General features: G+C 40.5%; 2 protein-coding genes and 1 non-coding gene across 3 annotated transcripts in view; 2 read left to right on the top strand and 1 right to left on the bottom strand.

The window, feature by feature from the left end:
• LOC126797329 (cytochrome P450 90B1) overlaps window positions 1-17418 on the top strand; it is a 72876-nt gene that overhangs the window by 39445 nt on the left and 16013 nt on the right. The window lies entirely within an intron of this gene.
• LOC126797297 (ATP-dependent DNA helicase DDM1) lies at window positions 212-6354 on the top strand. The gene is made up of 16 exons (XM_050523947.1): window positions 212-290; window positions 473-538; window positions 693-893; window positions 983-1069; window positions 1482-1828; window positions 1937-2126; window positions 2210-2385; window positions 2937-3006; window positions 3093-3285; window positions 4283-4378; window positions 4469-4563; window positions 4711-4830; window positions 5221-5340; window positions 5436-5534; window positions 5638-5742; window positions 5841-6354. The coding sequence occupies exons 1-16, from the start codon at window positions 288-290 to the stop codon at window positions 6057-6059; spliced, it is 2187 nt and encodes a 728-aa protein (XP_050379904.1). The 5' UTR covers window positions 212-287; the 3' UTR covers window positions 6060-6354.
• TRNAE-UUC (transfer RNA glutamic acid (anticodon UUC)) lies at window positions 6453-6524 on the bottom strand. The gene has a single exon. It is a non-coding gene; the product is annotated as a tRNA-Glu (tRNA).

Below are 17418 nucleotides of genomic sequence, written 5' to 3'. Positions count from 1 at the left end.
CAAATTCCATTTCTAGACTAGGCAGACGAAATGGCGCCCTTGGTAATTTTCAGACTTCCCAAGGGCACTTTCAAAACACCCCATTTCCCGCCCACACATTTTTCCATTAATTAATTCTGGCGCTTCCTTTAATAATCTCACTGGTTACTATTCTGCCACTACGGCTTTCTTCACTCTCTTACAATCTCAAACTCTTCTTCTTCTTCTTCTTCTTCTTCTTCGAGCCCATTCGTCTCTCTTCGATTTTTCTCCGGCTATAAACCCCCGGAGTTCTTACGGCTCCTGCTATGGTTCGTATTCTTTTGATTCTTTTTTTAAATATATTAATTTTTGTATTGTGAAATTGGAGTCTGTTTGAATCCAGATTTCTTAGGGCTTTTGAAGTTTTCAAACCCTAGTTTCATGTACTGGCGTGTTTTTGCTGTTTGATTTGGTGTTTTATGTGCTTCATTTTCTGTTTTTGAATTTCTAGGTTTTTGAAATGGCTACGAAGACGGAGCCGGCGGCGGAGTCTCCGACTTCGGTTCTCGAGGAAGAGGTTCGCTTTCTCTTTGCTTTGAATTTGAAGTTTGGGTTAATTCGAGAGGCTCGGTTTAGGGTTTATGAGGGGTTTTGGTTAATAAATTTGAATTCTTTGGCTTAATTTTGTGTTGAAGTGTTGAAATTGTTTGCATTTGTTTATGATGATGAAGGACGTGTGCGGCGAGACTGATGTGAAATTAGTGAAGGAGGAGGGGGAGCTGCTCGAAGCTCGGGTTAAGGAAGAGGAGGCAGAGCCACAGAAGGAGGCGGCTGACTTGAATGAGACTCAGTTTAGCAAGTTGGAGGAGTTGCTAACCAAGACTCAGCTTTACTCAGACTTTTTGCTGGAGAAAATGGATGACATTACTCTTGTAAGTATCGTATACTTTCTTCTCTGAAATGGGTGACTGGTTCTTTGTTTTTTAGTTGATGGTGTTTTTGTGATGGGATGTGGTGTTAGGATGTTCCCGAGCAGCAGCAGCCAAGCGAACCTGTTGAGAAAAAGAGAGGCCGTGGTTCGAAAAGAAAGGCTGCAACTTACAATAATGTAAGAAGTTTTTGCTTTACTTAGATTGGGGGAGATATCTTGCTTTATTGATTGTGGATTGATAGATTGCAATTATATGGATATTCTTGTACAGGTAGGGTCTTGTGTTATTATAGTTGTAGAACATGTTTTCAAGCTGGTTCTGCTACTCATAAGAAATTGGAAGTTTGATGAATGTCCATTGATTAAGAATGACTGTGGCCTGATTGCTCTTATATTTACATAATGAGTTTCTGTGTGCAACTTGCGACATCTAGTGAATAATCAATTTTGTTCATGTTTCACCTTTCCATTGCAGTAAAGAAATGTGACTATCTTTATTTAATATTCTGAAGTGATATTTGGGAGTTTTGTTTTCCTCAAACTGATTTTTGTGTCTTGGGTAATACATTTTATTTGAAAAAATTTCCAGACAAAGGCCAAGAGGGCAGTTGCAGCTATGCTTACAAGATCTAAAGAGGGTGAGAAAATCGAAGATGCAAACCTAACCGAGGAGGAAAGACTTGAGAAACAGCAAAAGGAACTTGTACCTCTACTGACTGGTGGAAAACTGAAGTCTTATCAACTCAAAGGTGTAAAGTGGTTGATCTCTTTATGGCAAAATGGGCTCAATGGGATCCTTGCAGACCAAATGGGACTTGGAAAGACTATCCAAACCATAGGTTTTCTTTCTCATTTAAAATCTATGGGATTGCATGGGCCCTACTTGGTGATCGCACCTCTTTCTACTCTTTCCAACTGGATTAATGAATTTTCAAGGTAAATTTTTCTTTAAACTGATCCGTTCTGGTTAATGTGTCTTACATTTGTTTAATAATCTGATCTGCCAGCTCTGTTTTTCTTTTTCCTACCTTCTTATCTCATCAGGTTTACACCTTCCATGAAGGCTGTAATTTATCATGGTAACAAGAAAGAAAGGGATGAGATAAGAAGGAAGCACATGCCCATATCAATTGGCCCTGATTTCCCAATAATTGTTACTTCATATGAAGTGGCGTTGGCTGATGCAAGAAAGTGTTTAAAACAGTACACCTGGAAATATCTTGTGGTTGATGAAGTGAGTAGTTTTGTTTTCCTTTTATAAAATGTGACTATATCATGGTTTAACACTGTAACCTGTCTTGCATTTGTTTATTGAAGGGACACCGACTAAAAAACTCCAAGTGCAAATTAGTGAAGCAGTTGAAGTACTTACCTATAGAGAATAAGATTCTGTTGACTGGAACACCACTGCAGAATAATTTGGCAGAGCTTTGGTCATTGTTGAACTTTATTTTGCCAGATATATTCTCATCCCATGAAGAATTTGAGTCATGGTAAGTATGCCGTTAATTTTGTTTGTTTTAACTCGTTTGATTGATGTACATAGTTATTCATCTGTACACGTACCACTAATAGTCTGGTTCAGAAGTTCTTGATCCCCAGAAACTGTCAATTATATAACTTACGCGAGTGTGTATTAGACTGTTTTAAGAAGCCGCTATTAGGTTACTAGTATGTTGAACTTTTCCAATTGTAAAGGTATGGAAATCTTACATATATTAACTCCAACAACAAAGTATAAAGCACTTTTTTTTCCGGCTTATGGTTTTATGACTATGGAAGTACAAATATATTAAAGGTTGTTAATTGTACGGCAATTTTCACTCTTAGTGTGAAGTCACCCGAACAATGTCTAACTGACGAGTAGTAGCGGTCTTGAAACATTTTTGGCTAGTACCTTAGTCCAAGGTATGTTTGGTGAGAAAAATGTTAGAATATATATCATTGCACGGCTCAATGCCTCAATCTAGTGGGTGGTTTAGACGAGAATTGTGGCAGCTTATGTTGACCATATTAAATAATTTGTCATCAATTATGTTGTCAGGTTTGACCTAGAAGGAAAGTGTCAGGATGAAGCCATGAAGGAAGAATTAGAAGAGAAGAGAAGGGCTCAAGTATGCATCTTTGATAGCATTGTGGTTTCCCTTATCTAGAGCATTTTTAACCTGACTGATGTGTTGGGTATGTCATTTGTCTGCAGGTGCTACCAAAGCTCCATGCCATATTGCGTCCCTTTCTTCTCCGAAGAATAAAGATAGATGTTGAGCTGATGCTTCCAAGAAAGAAGGAAATCATATTATATGCAACCATGACAGAGCATCAAAAGAAGTTTCAGGATCATCTGATCAATAAGACACTGGAGAAACATCTAATTCTTGAAAAGGGAAGCCATGGTATGAGACATTACTAAAAATGCCATATTGCAATGTGTGTTGGTAACAAAAATAAAATCTTAATTGCATTCTGCTTTTTCTCAAAATTGTTTGATGTAGCCTACTGCACATTTTGTTTTCCAATCATTGCCTGTACCTTTACCAAATTCTAATTGAGACAGTATAGCATATCATATGACCTTGAATGTTTTTCATTGGACACTCATTAGATTGTTTAGAAGAACGCAGTTCTAAGTATGGTATGGTATCTCCATTATGTACAGTCTCGTTCACACAGTCAGTAGCTGACCGTGAAATCATGCTCAACCACCATTGAATGTAAATCCAAGGGTGATGAGAATCTTTTTAATATTTTGAGTTATTTTGATATCAATCCTTGGATTTACATCCAAGGATGGTTGAGCATGAATTTCATGGTTTGCTATTGACCGTGTGAACGGGATTGCCATTATGTATTGTCTTTTATAGTTTCATTAAATGATCTTAGGTGTTGGGTCATGATAAAGTGATCTAAAGTTTATATCTAAAACCAATTGACAATAGATTGAGTGATCCAAATTATAAACACACAGACTATGTCTCAATTCTCAATGTGGGATGTATAATTTCAACACGCTCCCTCACGTGTGGCGAATTTTTTAAGCCATATACTTGGACAATATTTTGGGTGAAGTGGAGTCCATGTGACCATTTGGGCTTCAAACGAGGACGTGGGTAACTCATTCTGATACCATGATAAAGTGATATGGGGTTCATGGTCAAAACCAATTGGCAATGGAATGAATGACCTAAATCCTTATAAACACATAGGCTAGGTCTTAATTCTTAATGTGAAATGTATAATCTCAACATGTCAAAGATTGCAGTTGGGGTATAAGCATTTCATGATTCAATTAGTCTCATCTTTGAATCTGATTGTTGTGTAATATAATGGTCAAGTATCTATGATAAAAATTGGTTGGTTGTTTTTAACTGTGCAAATTTATTAAACTTGCAGTAAATGGCCTGAAAGGGAAGCTTAACAATCTGATGATCCAACTTCGGAAGAACTGCAATCATCCTGATCTTCTAGAGTCAGCATTTGATGGATCATGTATGTCATTATAACTTAAAGTTTAGGAATTTTTTTATGATCCTTTTTCAAGCTGAAATGGACGCTTAAGCATTTGTGTTTTCTTGTCAGATTTCTACCCCCCTGTTGACCAGATAGTTGAGCAATGTGGGAAATTTAACTTACTTGAACGACTTTTGAAGCGGCTGCTTGCTTGCAAACACAAGGTATGCGACCATTCCGTGTGTTTCTATGTGCTTGGTATCTTCATAATTAAATTTTTTACAACCTGAAGTAATGTGTTTTTCTCATGTATTTTATATATATATAGTATTATAGTGTTGTCTAATTAGCTTCCTTTGCATTTAAATCAGGTCCTGATATTCTCACAGTGGACTAAGATTTTGGATATAATGGATTACTATTTTAGCGAAAAAGGATTTGATGTTTGTAGAATTGATGGCAATGTGAAACTAGATGACCGGAGGAGACAGGTTTGTGATGGTTTCAATTAAGACTCTTGAATTGTTCATTGGAAATCTTCTTAATTCAGATCCTTGTCCTTCTCATGATTTTGGCGACATGAAAGTTCAGATTGTTATGTATCAAAAATAGAAGTACAGATCACCTTGCTCTTCTTTTTTGTTTTGTGATGATATTGTTCAGTATCTAGACCATGTACATGTGATATAGAAAGACTGACACTCTAGTTCTTGACTTCTGATCATTGGTTAGGATGAGTGTACAGTTGGTTGATTGAGGGTATACCCCTTGGGTGACTGCTTTTTGTAGTCTAGTTCATTTGAGCTTGTGCTCTATCTCTGTCCATTACTTACTCATATAACCATCTATATTTAATTGATAAAAGTAAAATCTCTCTGCAGATTGCCTCTTTCAATGATTTAGATAACACTTGTAGAATATTTCTTCTGAGCACAAGAGCTGGTGGACTAGGTATCAACCTTACTGCAGCTGATACCTGTATACTGTATGACAGTGATTGGGTAATTTTTTTTTCAATCTCAGTTATTAAATTTTTTTATTGAATACAGCTTGATGAAGAGTTAAAGTGATTTGTTGTACTGCTTGTGCATACCAGAACCCTCAAATGGATCTGCAAGCCATGGATAGATGCCACAGGATTGGGCAAACCAAGCCTGTTCATGTTTACCGGTTGGCAACAGCACAATCTGTAGAGGTTGGGTTTATGGAGCTTTTAGCCTGTGAATATCAATGTCACCTACAACATTGTTCAAATTTTTCTGGTGTTGCTTACTTTTTTAAGGATAATGTGTTAACAGGGTCGTATGTTGAAAAGAGCTTTTAGCAAGTTGAAGCTTGAACATGTAGTCATTGGAAAAGGAAAATTCCATCAGGAAAGAGCCAAGCCTGAGGAAATCTTGGAGGTATAACTTCATTCACTTCTGTTTTAGTTTGCCTGCTAGGCTGTATCATGTGATTTTGTCATAGTGTGGTTTGTATGCTATACCCTGCTCTCCTGCAGGAAGAGGATCTCATGGCACTTCTCCGAGATGAAGAGTCTGCTGAAGACAAGATGGTACAAACAGATATCACCGATGAAGAACTGGAGAAGGTCTTGGATCGCAGTGATCTCATCGGGACTCCTACTGATGCTGCTGCTGCAGCTCCGCTGAAGGGCCCTGGCTGGGAAGTGGTGGTTCCTACTGCCGGTGGGGGCATGCTCTCCACCCTTAATAGTTAGTTTAGCTATAATGTGAAAAGGTTGGACTTGTTAGTTTTTGTTGTCTATCAATTAGATTTTCGGGATTATGACGGATTCTATAACCAATGTTCCTGGGAGTTGAGATATGGTGCTCCAAATGGGCTCGGTTGTTTGGTAAATGATAGAAACCGAGTAGAAGTTTCAGTAGGCCAAGACAACCTTGAAGTATATTTTGGTGCTGAAGAAGCAGTGTGTAATTGCCATTTCCTGGTATCCCAAACACTATCCAATTAATAGCTGGGTCTTTTTAATCAACCAAGTAAATTTTGTGGTGCATCTTTATCTGATTATTCTATGATTGGCCATAACTTTGATTATGACATGAGATTGCTGTTGGTCACCAAAATAAAAGAGAAAAGAGATTGTAAAAAGTTCCATTGCCGGGAATCGAACCCGGGTCTCCTGGGTGAAAGCCAGATATCCTAACCGCTGGACGACAATGGATACTTAATATGAAGAGTGAAATAAAACCAAGAATCAAAGGATCGTTTTCTTGGCCATTTTGAGTTTGGCATGTCAGTTCCCTGTAAAAGACCTGCTACTCTGGAGAATGACAAATTTCAGTTTTCCGGAATAAGGATAACTCAGAAGTTAGAACTGTGTTGCTCCAAAATTTCTCGTCTTCTATGTTAAGAGTCCCAAATGGCTTGATCCTTTAGAATTGGTGCATCCTTCTTAGGATAGATCCTTCATCCTTCTGAATTGGTGTAACCAGAAAAAGCAAAGAGTACTTCTTCACTGTCGCACTGCTGGACATCATCCCATTGTGCCACTGAAATCAACTTCTGTTGAGTATATATGCTCTATCTTTACATATTCAACGTGGGAAGAATTTTAGTAGTAATAGTAGGCTTTAGTTACTATAAAATGACTGCATTGTCTCATTGAGTCATTGTCTGCTTGCTATATCATTTCTCATGCACTCATTTTTTTCATGGTCCCCCTCTTATAAGACCATACTCTTTTTCCTTCTAGCATGGCTCGAGGTCTGGTTATGAAGAACAAAGGAAGAAGAAAGACACCGAGTGCTGTGTATGGCTTAAAAGTGATCGACATGATGGCCTGAAAACATGGCCCTCCAACTTGTCAAAGCTATCCGACGGATTCTTTGCATCAGAAGAAGATGAGCATGAACAATGGTTTATATTTTTGCTAATCAGTAACCAATTCTGTTTTTATTTCTAGTAGTTCAAAGTTCATATCATATAATACTAGTAAGTCAGTAACGCAACTATAGCAAGTATATCTAATATTTCATCTGTTTCCTTTAAAATTCGATCTTGAAAGGGTTATACACTTGTACATATATATATATATATATATATATATATATAGCCTGCTTCTTTTGGTGCCAGTAGGATTCAGCCATCAAAGGTACTACAAAAGTTGCTGTAGAAGATTTTAGCTGGTGCCAGTTGGAGTCTGCATTTATCCTAAACCCCGAAATCTCAACACGAACGACGATCATGACTTCATGAGGTTGGCCACTAATCAAGAAAAGAGAAGGTTATATCGTAGCTTTCGTATTCCAATTCTATTCAAGGTGGGAAGGTGGCAAGAAACTTTATGGACCATGATATTCATGTGATCGATCACACCTGTTCTTGACTTCTTGCACTACATAATACAATAGATGTTCTTATAGGCATATCCTCTAAGCACAATGTTGATAGGGATAGTTCGGTTGTGTTCAAAAAATATAGCAAAGCCTACAAATTCTAACCACTAGGAATTTATGTTAGCCATTTTCTGATGATCCTTATGTTACAGAAGTTTCTTAACGTTTATAGAGTACTGTTATGAAGTCGAACTAACATTTCTGGAGTTCAACTTGCAGGGTTAGATCAACTTATACCAATCGCATCTGTCATCTGAAGCAGGACAAAAGAGGATTTGGATTTTGTATGAATCAGAGGAAACATGCAACAGTCTGATGCTTTGGCTTTATCTCCACGTACATTAGGTTTTCGAATAAGATAGATGACTTATCCTGAAGTAAGATAACACTAAACTAAACCTGGATCCTCTCTGGACTCTAATACCCTCTAAATCCTCTCGGGTCTAGTTGTCGGTAATTATTAGTCTTCCCATCTATGCAGTTGACAAGGGGAAAGCTCTGTTAAATCTTCCTCAAAAGGCCGAGATTCTCGGCCAATCGATTGTCTTCTTCCACAAAGTAGTGTCACTTCTTCTGTAATGCTGGCCATAATGTCATCATAGGAGACCTTAAAGGCTTAAACCTTTCACTTCTTGTGTTTAAACTATGATTATGCATGATAAAGTGAGATTAATGTTGGCTCGGCCCTAAAGATATACTCATTCAGTTTGTGCATGAACCCTGATCATCAAATTATAGAGGGGACATCTGTCGGTTGCTTCATATACAGCGGAAAGCAAAAGCTTGGGGGTACCCCCCCTGCAGTCCTGATCGGTTTCTTTCCTCACAACTAGTCGAAAGGCCGGGCTTGATCAATTGACCTTTTCTTTTGTGCTGCAATGTTGGCCTTCTAAGCTACTTTACCAGAAGCTTTTGGTTTCTTGTAATCATGGTTTTAGAGGGTTTTAAATCCATGATTAGAGCTAGCATGAAGCCCCTCCTTCCCCCACTAGCTTATATATCGTCATTCCTTTTTTTCAGTTTTTTTTTACTTTCGTTGCTTCTCTTGCTTTGCAGGTACTGCCTTGATTATATGATGCTCAAGGCCTCCACTCGTGTGGAACATTATGAACATATATATAGTGCTTCTTCACCTGCAATACATTTCTGGCTTCCCCATATGTACAAAGCTTTCCTTGCTTTTCTTTTAGGCTTTCATTTGGCAGGCTGGTAATATTTGCAGATGTGTCGATGTTGGGGATAGTATGGATTGGATGGAACTGGAGTTACTGTGTTGAATCATGGTGTTTAGGAATGTTGTAATTTCTTTATCACAAATGATAATGTGTGTATCATGGTGTTTGTAAATGAGAGAACTTATCTATACTATAATAAAGCAAACTGGCTTTGTCAACAAAAACGTGTTTGAAAATAAATGAAGTCTCTTTCACCGTATATTATTTCAAAATAAGATTATATAATTCAAGAACAAGAATGTAAAAATTAAAATCAGAATATAAATAAAAAAACATATATGCATATAACTTCATTCTATGACTTTAATCACTTCAAATGCGCACACACACATAGTAAGTGATGATTGCTAGTGTCCTTTATGCAACGTGTGCAAATTACAAACATGTAATTCTATGAGACTATGACATTTTTCTATGGTTACATTTGATATTTGCAACTAATTTATTATATTTAGAGTAATGTTAAATGGACCACCAAAAAATATTGAACCATCTAAGGACCACCGTGTCAGCTAATGTGATATACCCACATCAATAAAATAGAATTTTTGGTTTCTATTACGAAAATTCTTTTATATTTCACTTTTTTACTTCTTTATTTATCCATAAACTCTTTTTTTTTTTATGCACGTCTTTGACCATATGTTCTCAGTTCAAGCAACAATCTTACTCATCCGCCCACCTCCTCATCAATTTCCCGTAATCATTCTTGATTCAATATGTGCAAGCGTGCTGCTACTCATTCAATACGTGCAACATGCAACCATCATCAGTAAGTAGATCAATTTGAAATGGTGTAGATAGCTTACTAACCATTACTCGTTCTTAAATACTGAAGCGGTCAGTGGTCACTTGGGTCAGCCATGCAAAACTGAAATTGACTTCATATATTTTAGTATCACAGTATGGTCCTTCAAATGAATGCTATCGATGACGATTAGTATGTAGTCCATAGCACTGAGAGCAGACATGCATGAGAGGCTTCAAATTTTGCAGCAAAGCAGAAATCTAACTCCTTTCTGTAGCTGGAAGAAGGAGAAGTAGTGGTAGTCAAAGAGCTAGGTTGAAAGTTGAGAGAGCCCCATCATCATTTGGCTGACAGTGTTCTGTGAATTCTTGGATCATCGTGCGGCCACGTTTTAGTAGCCAAATCCGAGAGTGTGAGCAATGATTGAGTTGAGCTGGGTACCCGATCCCTTGGTTTGCACAATCATCACCATCAATCTCCTGGGTCCAATTTCATTTTCTGACATAATAATTATACATAAATATAACAATTATGTCAGGGCACGATGTTTACTTAACGGGAATACGTGGAAAACGGATTCCATACAACTGCGAGCATCCACACCGATTAATTTTGACCGTTCATTTGAACACGAGGAATAACTCTTTGAAATAGGCGTTTATACTCGTTAAATGACTGTGAGTTCAGCGAGTAGATTACAAGGTCGCTTCATCTCCTGTCGTCGTCTGACGACGTTGTGACTTTCGCACGTCTACCGTCCGACGCACATAGAGGACTGTCTAATCTTGGTATGAGTCCATTGATCAACTGGGGAAGGGAAAGAGAATCAAAAGTCAAAAGTTCGATAGCCAAAGTAGGGGGTGCTTCCATTTTCCGGCGACCATGATTCTATGGTAGCATTACCTTTCATGTATAAGCATCATCAGTTGCTTCCATACAGATGATTTCAATCCAAAGTTGCTTCTTTGATTTTAGATTGGTATTAAAGTAGGTCTGAATCTGAAATTGAGTATGTTTGGTACTTTGGTGTTAACAAGAAACCTCAAATCAATTTTTCTTGTGTTGATTCGTGAATCTAGTTATTAGGTTTTCATCTATAGTTTATGGGTTGTGATTTTCTAGAAAGTGAAAGAACTGAGGAGACTTCCTTCAGAAGAACATGAAGAACACAAGAGCGTGGTTGTTGAGTTAATATCAGGCAAAACAGAGGTGTCATGCACGCACCGTTAGTTTCTGCAAGTGGCTACACCACAACGGTGCATAGAATAAGCTCCCTCTTATTCAAATGTGAGGAATTTTTTTCGAGATTGGAGATTTGGGCGTTTACTTACACGCACACAAAGAAATTGTAGTAAGTGTGGGTTGCACTACCTAATATACAATAGTCTGCAATGAGAGAGACTGAAATATGTGGTTATAATTTTTTCAGGGTTGTTTTAATAATCAAATGGGAATTAGTTTCCTATGGAATGCAAACAACTTAACAGAAATAAAAATCTCTCTATTTGTTCCATTTCGTCTCTCATTCATTTACTCCCATATTCCTGATGAAACTCATTTTAGCTAAGTGAATGCATTGCTAATAAAATCATCATACTAACAAGTTTGTTTAATCGATTATTGGATGACGTTACAATAATGGAAAATTAATCAATAATTTAAAAGCTGTTTCAGGATGAAATAATTATGTATTATTGAATGATATGGTGGCCTATATATAAGCATTTACAAAACCACAATCTCGTAGGATTCGGAGTCCTAATCTATTACGGAAATGCTAATCTATCTCCTAATGGGAAACCTATTAGGCTAAGACACACACAAGGGTAAAATAGTAATTCTCCCGGAACACTCCCCCTTGTGTCGCATGCCTAGGTTGCATGGCGCATAACGTTGCCTAGGTAAAAACCTTGTCAAGTAAAACAAAAACCTCTCAGGTAAAACAAAAGCTTGATCGAATGGAAAAAGAGCACAACGCACCAACTACTTAATGATCTTAACATGTGATGTAGACTCCCCCTGAAGTCTACCAAACTCTAGTGTTCCGATAAACGACGCATACCAATGCTCTTCACATGTTTCACAAAAGTAGTATGCAAAGACTTGGCGAACAAATCCGCAACATTGGATTCTGAACTCACTTGATTGATCTGAACATTCAAGAACTTCTGTTGTTGAACGTTGTAGAAGAACTTATGCGAAATATGCTTGGTGTTGTCTCCCTTGATAAAACCTAACTTTGTCTGCTCTATGCAAGCAGCATTATCTTCATAAATGCACGTAGGTTGATCAGTTGTAGAGACTAATCCACAAGAATCACGAATATGACGAACAAGTGATCGTAGCCAAACACATTCTTTAACTGCTTCATGGAGAGCGATGATCTCCGCGTGATTCGAAGAAGTAGCAACAAGAGTTTGCTTAGTGGATCTCCAAGATATCGCCGTATTCCCAATGGTAAACACATAACCGGTTTGAGAACGAGTCTTGTGAGGGTCAGAGAGGTACCATGCGTCGGTATAACCAACTAACAAGTTGTTTGGAGTCTTTGCATTGGGGGAAAGAGCTGCACGGGACCGGTTGCTGCTCTCGGCACCGCGCACGGTCTCCACGCCATGGCGGCCGGCGGCGTCGCTGCGGCGTACGGCGGCAAGGCCGGGGTCGGCGACGGCGGTGGTGTAGGGAGATACCGTGGCGGTGTTCTCTCTGCAAAAGGGGTAGAACAATCCCATGTCAAGGGAACCTTTCAAGTATCGAAACAAATGCTTGATTCCATTCCAATGACGTAGCGTAGGCGCGGAGCTAAATCTAGCTAATAAGTTCACTGCGAAAGATATGTCCGGTCTAGTGCATTGAGCAAGATACAATAGTGCCCCAATTGCACTAAGGTATGGAACTTCAAGACCAAGAACTTCTTCATCATCCTCTTTAGGACGGAAAGGATCCTTCTTGATATCTAGACTTCGGACGACCATGGGAGTAGACAATGGACTGCATAGATCCATATTGAAACGTCGAAGCATCTTCTGCGTGTAATTTGACTGATGCACTAAGATGCCGTCGGCCCTATGCACAAGCTCAAGGCCGAGACAGAATTTCGTCCTCCCTAGGTCTTTCATCTCAAATTCCGATTTCAAATAAGACACGGTCTCTTCAATCTCATCAAGAGTACCGATTATGTTCATGTCATCAACGTAGACCGCAACGATGACGAATCCGGAATTTTTCTTTCGTATGAACACGCATGGGCATAGTTCATCATTCTTGTAACCCCTTCTCACCAAGTATTGATGCAACCGATTGTACCACATTCTTCCGAATTGCTTTAACCCGTACAATGAACGACGTAATCTGACTGCATGAGCACTCCGTGGTCTGGAGGCACTTGATGGAGGTAAAGGTAGTCCCTCTGGAGCTTTCATGTATATCTCTGCGTCAAGATCCCCATAGAGATAAGCTGTGACCACATCCATAAGCTGCATGTTTAATCTTTCAGACACTACCAGACTAATAAGGTAGCGGAAGGTAATGATGTCCATAACAGGAGAATAAGTCTCTTCATAGTCAATACCAGGTCGTTGTGAGAATCCTTGTGCCACGAGTCTTGCCTTATAGCGCACGATCTCGTTCATCTCATTACGCTTACGAACGAAGACCCATTTATGTCCAACAGGTTTGACATCTCTTGGAGTCAATTCAACCTTTCCGAAGACTTCTCACTTCGCTAATGAGTCAAGTTCTACCTGGATTGCTTCCTTCCACTTCGGCCAATCTGCTCTGCGTTCGCATTCAGCTACAGAGCGAGGTTCAACGTCGTCTTCAGATATGATCTCATGTGCGACGGAATAAGCGAAAACGTCATCAATGCATGTAGTGGCTCGGTTTCGGACCGACTGCTCACTTGTGTAGTTCACTGAGATTTCGTTGTTCTCTGGCATCAAACAAGGTTCCATAGTGTCCCACGGTAACACTTGAGTTGATTCATGGACATAGCTGTAATTAGAGACAACTTCATACGATGGTGATTCATCGTTGATGACGCGTTGTGCCTTAGTCGTTCGCTTCTTTCTAGGTTTTGAATCCCTAGAGTTTATCGGTCTCCCCCATTTTCTTTGAGGAGCCGAGGTTGAAGCTGCTCCATGCCGGGCCATCTCGGCATCGTCGCCACAAGGGGCGCCGGCAACACCACGGCGTACGGTGGTGCCTCCGTCCCACTGTCAGGGGCGGTGCCAACGTTGCTAGGTCCAGGAGCTTGTCTTCCACGCCCGTATTTCGGGACATCCAACCGTGCCGGTACGTTCGCAGCGGGTATGTTTATTCTCGTCACTTTAGCAATATCTACAAAGCCGTCGGGCATCGAATCCGCGACTTTCTAGAGGTCGATAATGCGTTGCACTTCTAACTCGCTTTGAGCAGTGCGGGGATCATAATGATACATAGTGGGGACACCACGTCAATTCCTGACGTTCATTTGGAATGATAATATTCCCATCTCCCCCTAACGACGGGAAGCATGTATCATCAAAGTGACAATCTGCAAATCTTGCAGTAAAGAGATCTCCGGTGGTTGGTTCTAAGTAGCGGACAATCGTTGGGGAATTATAGCCAACATAGATACCTAATCGTCTCTGAGGATCCATCTTAGTACGCAGCGGAGGCGTAATAGGCACATAAACGGCGCAACCAAAGATGCGTAAGTGTGAAATATTGGGTTCGTAACCAGTTACCATCTGGTACGCACTAAACGCTTGGTTAGCCGCGGGTCGGAAACGAATAAGTGCCGCTGCATGCAACACTGCATATCCCCACGCAGAGACCGGCAGGTTAGTACCCATAACCATTGCCCGAGCAACAAGCTGAATACGCTTGATGGTAGCCTCTGCTAGACCGTTCTGCGAATGAACATGAGGAACGAGATGTTCAACTTCGATCCCAATAGACATGCAGTAATCATCAAAAGTTTTGGAGGTAAATTCTCCAGCATTATCCAAACGAATGGATTTGATAGGATAATCGGGGTGGTGAGCCCGAAGTTTGATGATCTCAGCTAATAACTTGGCAAATGCAGCATTCCTTGTGGATAGCAAACCGACGTGTGACCAACACGTCGATGCATCAACCAATACTATAAAATATCGAAAAGGTCCGCATTCTGGTTGAATAGGTCCACAAATGTCACCTTGGATACGTTGTAAGAATGGAATGTTCTCGGTTGAAGCCTTAGCAAAAGAATGACTTCCTTGAAATTTAGCAAGAGAACAAGCTTTGCAAAACGAGCGATGGGCATCAGAAATTGCCATGGAGGCATTTGAAAGCACGGGAGGCATCACAAGCTCCTGTGAAGGAGGGGATGCCGCCACTGACGGCATGAAAGCCGTGGAGCTGCCGAGTGAGGCATACTCGGCCACACCATGTGGTGCATGGGTAGGCACGGCATCACCGTGCGGAGCACGGATGAGGTGATCCTCCAATCGCTTACGGGACTTGAAAAATGGATGACCATGTGAATTCTTAAGAATTCTAATCATCATATCACGTCCAGGGTGCCCTAGACGGGCATGCCAAAGCATATAAGAGTCCGAATCACAAAAGTTGCGTTCAACCGCATATGATTCAAAGATCCGAATAGAAGTAAGATACAAACCATTCCCAAGACTCTTCATCTTCTCTAAGATGCGGCGATGGCCTGCTTTCTCAGAGGTAACACAAAGATATTCCTCTCCATTCTCAACATAAGTATCGAGGTGAAAACCATTGGCACGTATGTCCTTAAAACTTAGCAAGGTGCGGGGAGACTTCGGCGCATCAAGAGCGTCTACGACGTTAAGAGTCGTACCATTAGGCAACATGAAAGAAGCTGTGCCTCTTCCTTGAATGATGGATTTCGAGCCAATCATTGTAGTCATCGAAAAAGTCGAAAACACTAGATCCGTGAACAACTGATTGTGCCGTAGGACAGTGTGGGTGGTTCCGCAATCAGCTAAACATTCGATTTCACCGCGGGACATCTACAAAATGACAATTAAGAGAGTCAGCGACACAGGAACAATTCTATACAATACGCCGTAGGATATTGTAAGAATGGGAATCGGAACAAAGGTCGATCCCATCAAATGTATCACATGGCAATAGTACTACATTCTTCAACAAAAGAGTTGGAAATCATGGTATTGAAGCAGTGAAATACCAAACAGTAAACTAGGGTGGTAGAAACCATCCAAAAATGGTGTGAAAAACGCACACAAAGAGTACCGGTGAGTGCATATAACGGACTTGGAGAAAACAGGAAAAACAAACCGGAAAACCATGTCAAAAGAACTCAAAACCGGGTGAATTTTGGACGAGGAAAACGTGGCAGCAGGGACTGCTGCAATATGCCGGAAAAAATGACGAGAAACGACGGAAAAAAATCGTCACAAAAACGCGTTGGAAAACCGGTGGCACCGATTGCCGGAAAACCGACCGGCGGCGGTCAAAACTGGCCGGTATGGAGGCCAGAACTTCAGGTCCGACAGGAACCGGGTGGCGGTGCCGGAAACGCCGGAAAATGGCCGGAAGACGGCGAATACGCCGGCAAAACGTGCCGGAAACGCTGGAACAGTGTTCGGGTCCGGCCAAGGGCAAAACGACGTCGTTTTTCGACGTTCCGAGGTTCGTTTTCCAAATTTTAAGTTCCAAATTCACAATGTACTGCTATTGGGGTCCCATGTAACCCAAAAGCGTCCAATTTAAAAACCATGTGAGTTGCACACGTTGATCATCATGCTAAGTGTCGGGTAAATAAAATTCTCAAAGAGATCGTCTTGTAAGCAAGAATTGAGAAATTTTATTGAATGCCAATCTTTAATACATCACACATGAACTTCTAATTCCAAAATCAAAAGACTATTACAAAGTCAATGAAAATAACAATGGCGGTCGGCCATAACAATACTTGAATCATAAAGCTAAAGAAGCTAAAACGACTAATCAAAATCGGGAGTATCCATGGTAGCAACCGGAGGCCTAGCCTTAGAAGCAAGGGACTCGGGCTTCATGGAGATATGGTGAGTCTCGATCTCATGGTCCTCATCTACATGATTCGATTCGGGTTGTAGAAACTTCTTGTAGGCGGAGTAAGCCTTGATCATCTCTTTGCTAGCGCGACAATCGCGATTAAAGTGCTTGAAAGAGCCACATTTGAAGCATGGAGACTTGCCATTACCGGAAGTGGAGGCATTAGGAGGCGCCTGGCCTCCTTGGAGTTTGAGACAGGGACGGCCTCCCCCAGAGGGTGCGGCGCCGCCACCATCACGGGTCCAAGTATTGGACCGAGGCCGAGATCGGCCTTGTTGCCTCCCACCACGAGAGTTGTTACTTTGGTGCTGATATGGAGCGTTCCTTGATTGATTCTTTTGCTTAGGAGCTTTCCCATATTTTGATTGTGGCGTATAAATTCTTTTAGTGCCAACAGGTCTATTGTTGTTGTTGAGGAGAATCTCAGAATGTCTCTCCTTCTTAGCCAATAGTGCCATTAAGTCGGCAAAAGACCGGATCTTCCCTTCCTCTACATGAGTGCGGTACGTATGAGGTTGAACCTCATAGTTGATTGGAAACGTGTCCAATGTCTTATTGAGAAGATCTAGGTCGGTCTTGATGACACCAACGGTGCCAAGATCGGATTGCAAGCATAGCATATCCTGATTGAAATCATCCACTCTCTTATAGTCCAATAGACGGATGTTATCCCATCTAATG

Source organism: Argentina anserina, chromosome 1 (assembly GCF_933775445.1).
Source record: "Argentina anserina chromosome 1, drPotAnse1.1, whole genome shotgun sequence".
NCBI classification, from domain to species: domain Eukaryota; kingdom Viridiplantae; phylum Streptophyta; class Magnoliopsida; order Rosales; family Rosaceae; genus Argentina; species Argentina anserina.
The sequence above is the reverse complement of the archived record's forward strand: the minus strand, read 5'-3'. Positions and strand labels throughout refer to the sequence as shown.

What these genes read in the sequence shown, in the direction of transcription:
- LOC126797297 (XM_050523947.1), top strand. An exon ending in AGGCTGCAACTTACAATAAT is followed by an intron (nt 1,070 to 1,481) that starts GTAAGAAGTTTT and finishes AAAAATTTCCAG; the next exon opens with ACAAAGGCCAAGAGGGCAGT. An exon ending in CATGAAGAATTTGAGTCATG is followed by an intron (nt 2,386 to 2,936) that starts GTAAGTATGCCG and finishes TTATGTTGTCAG; the next exon opens with GTTTGACCTAGAAGGAAAGT.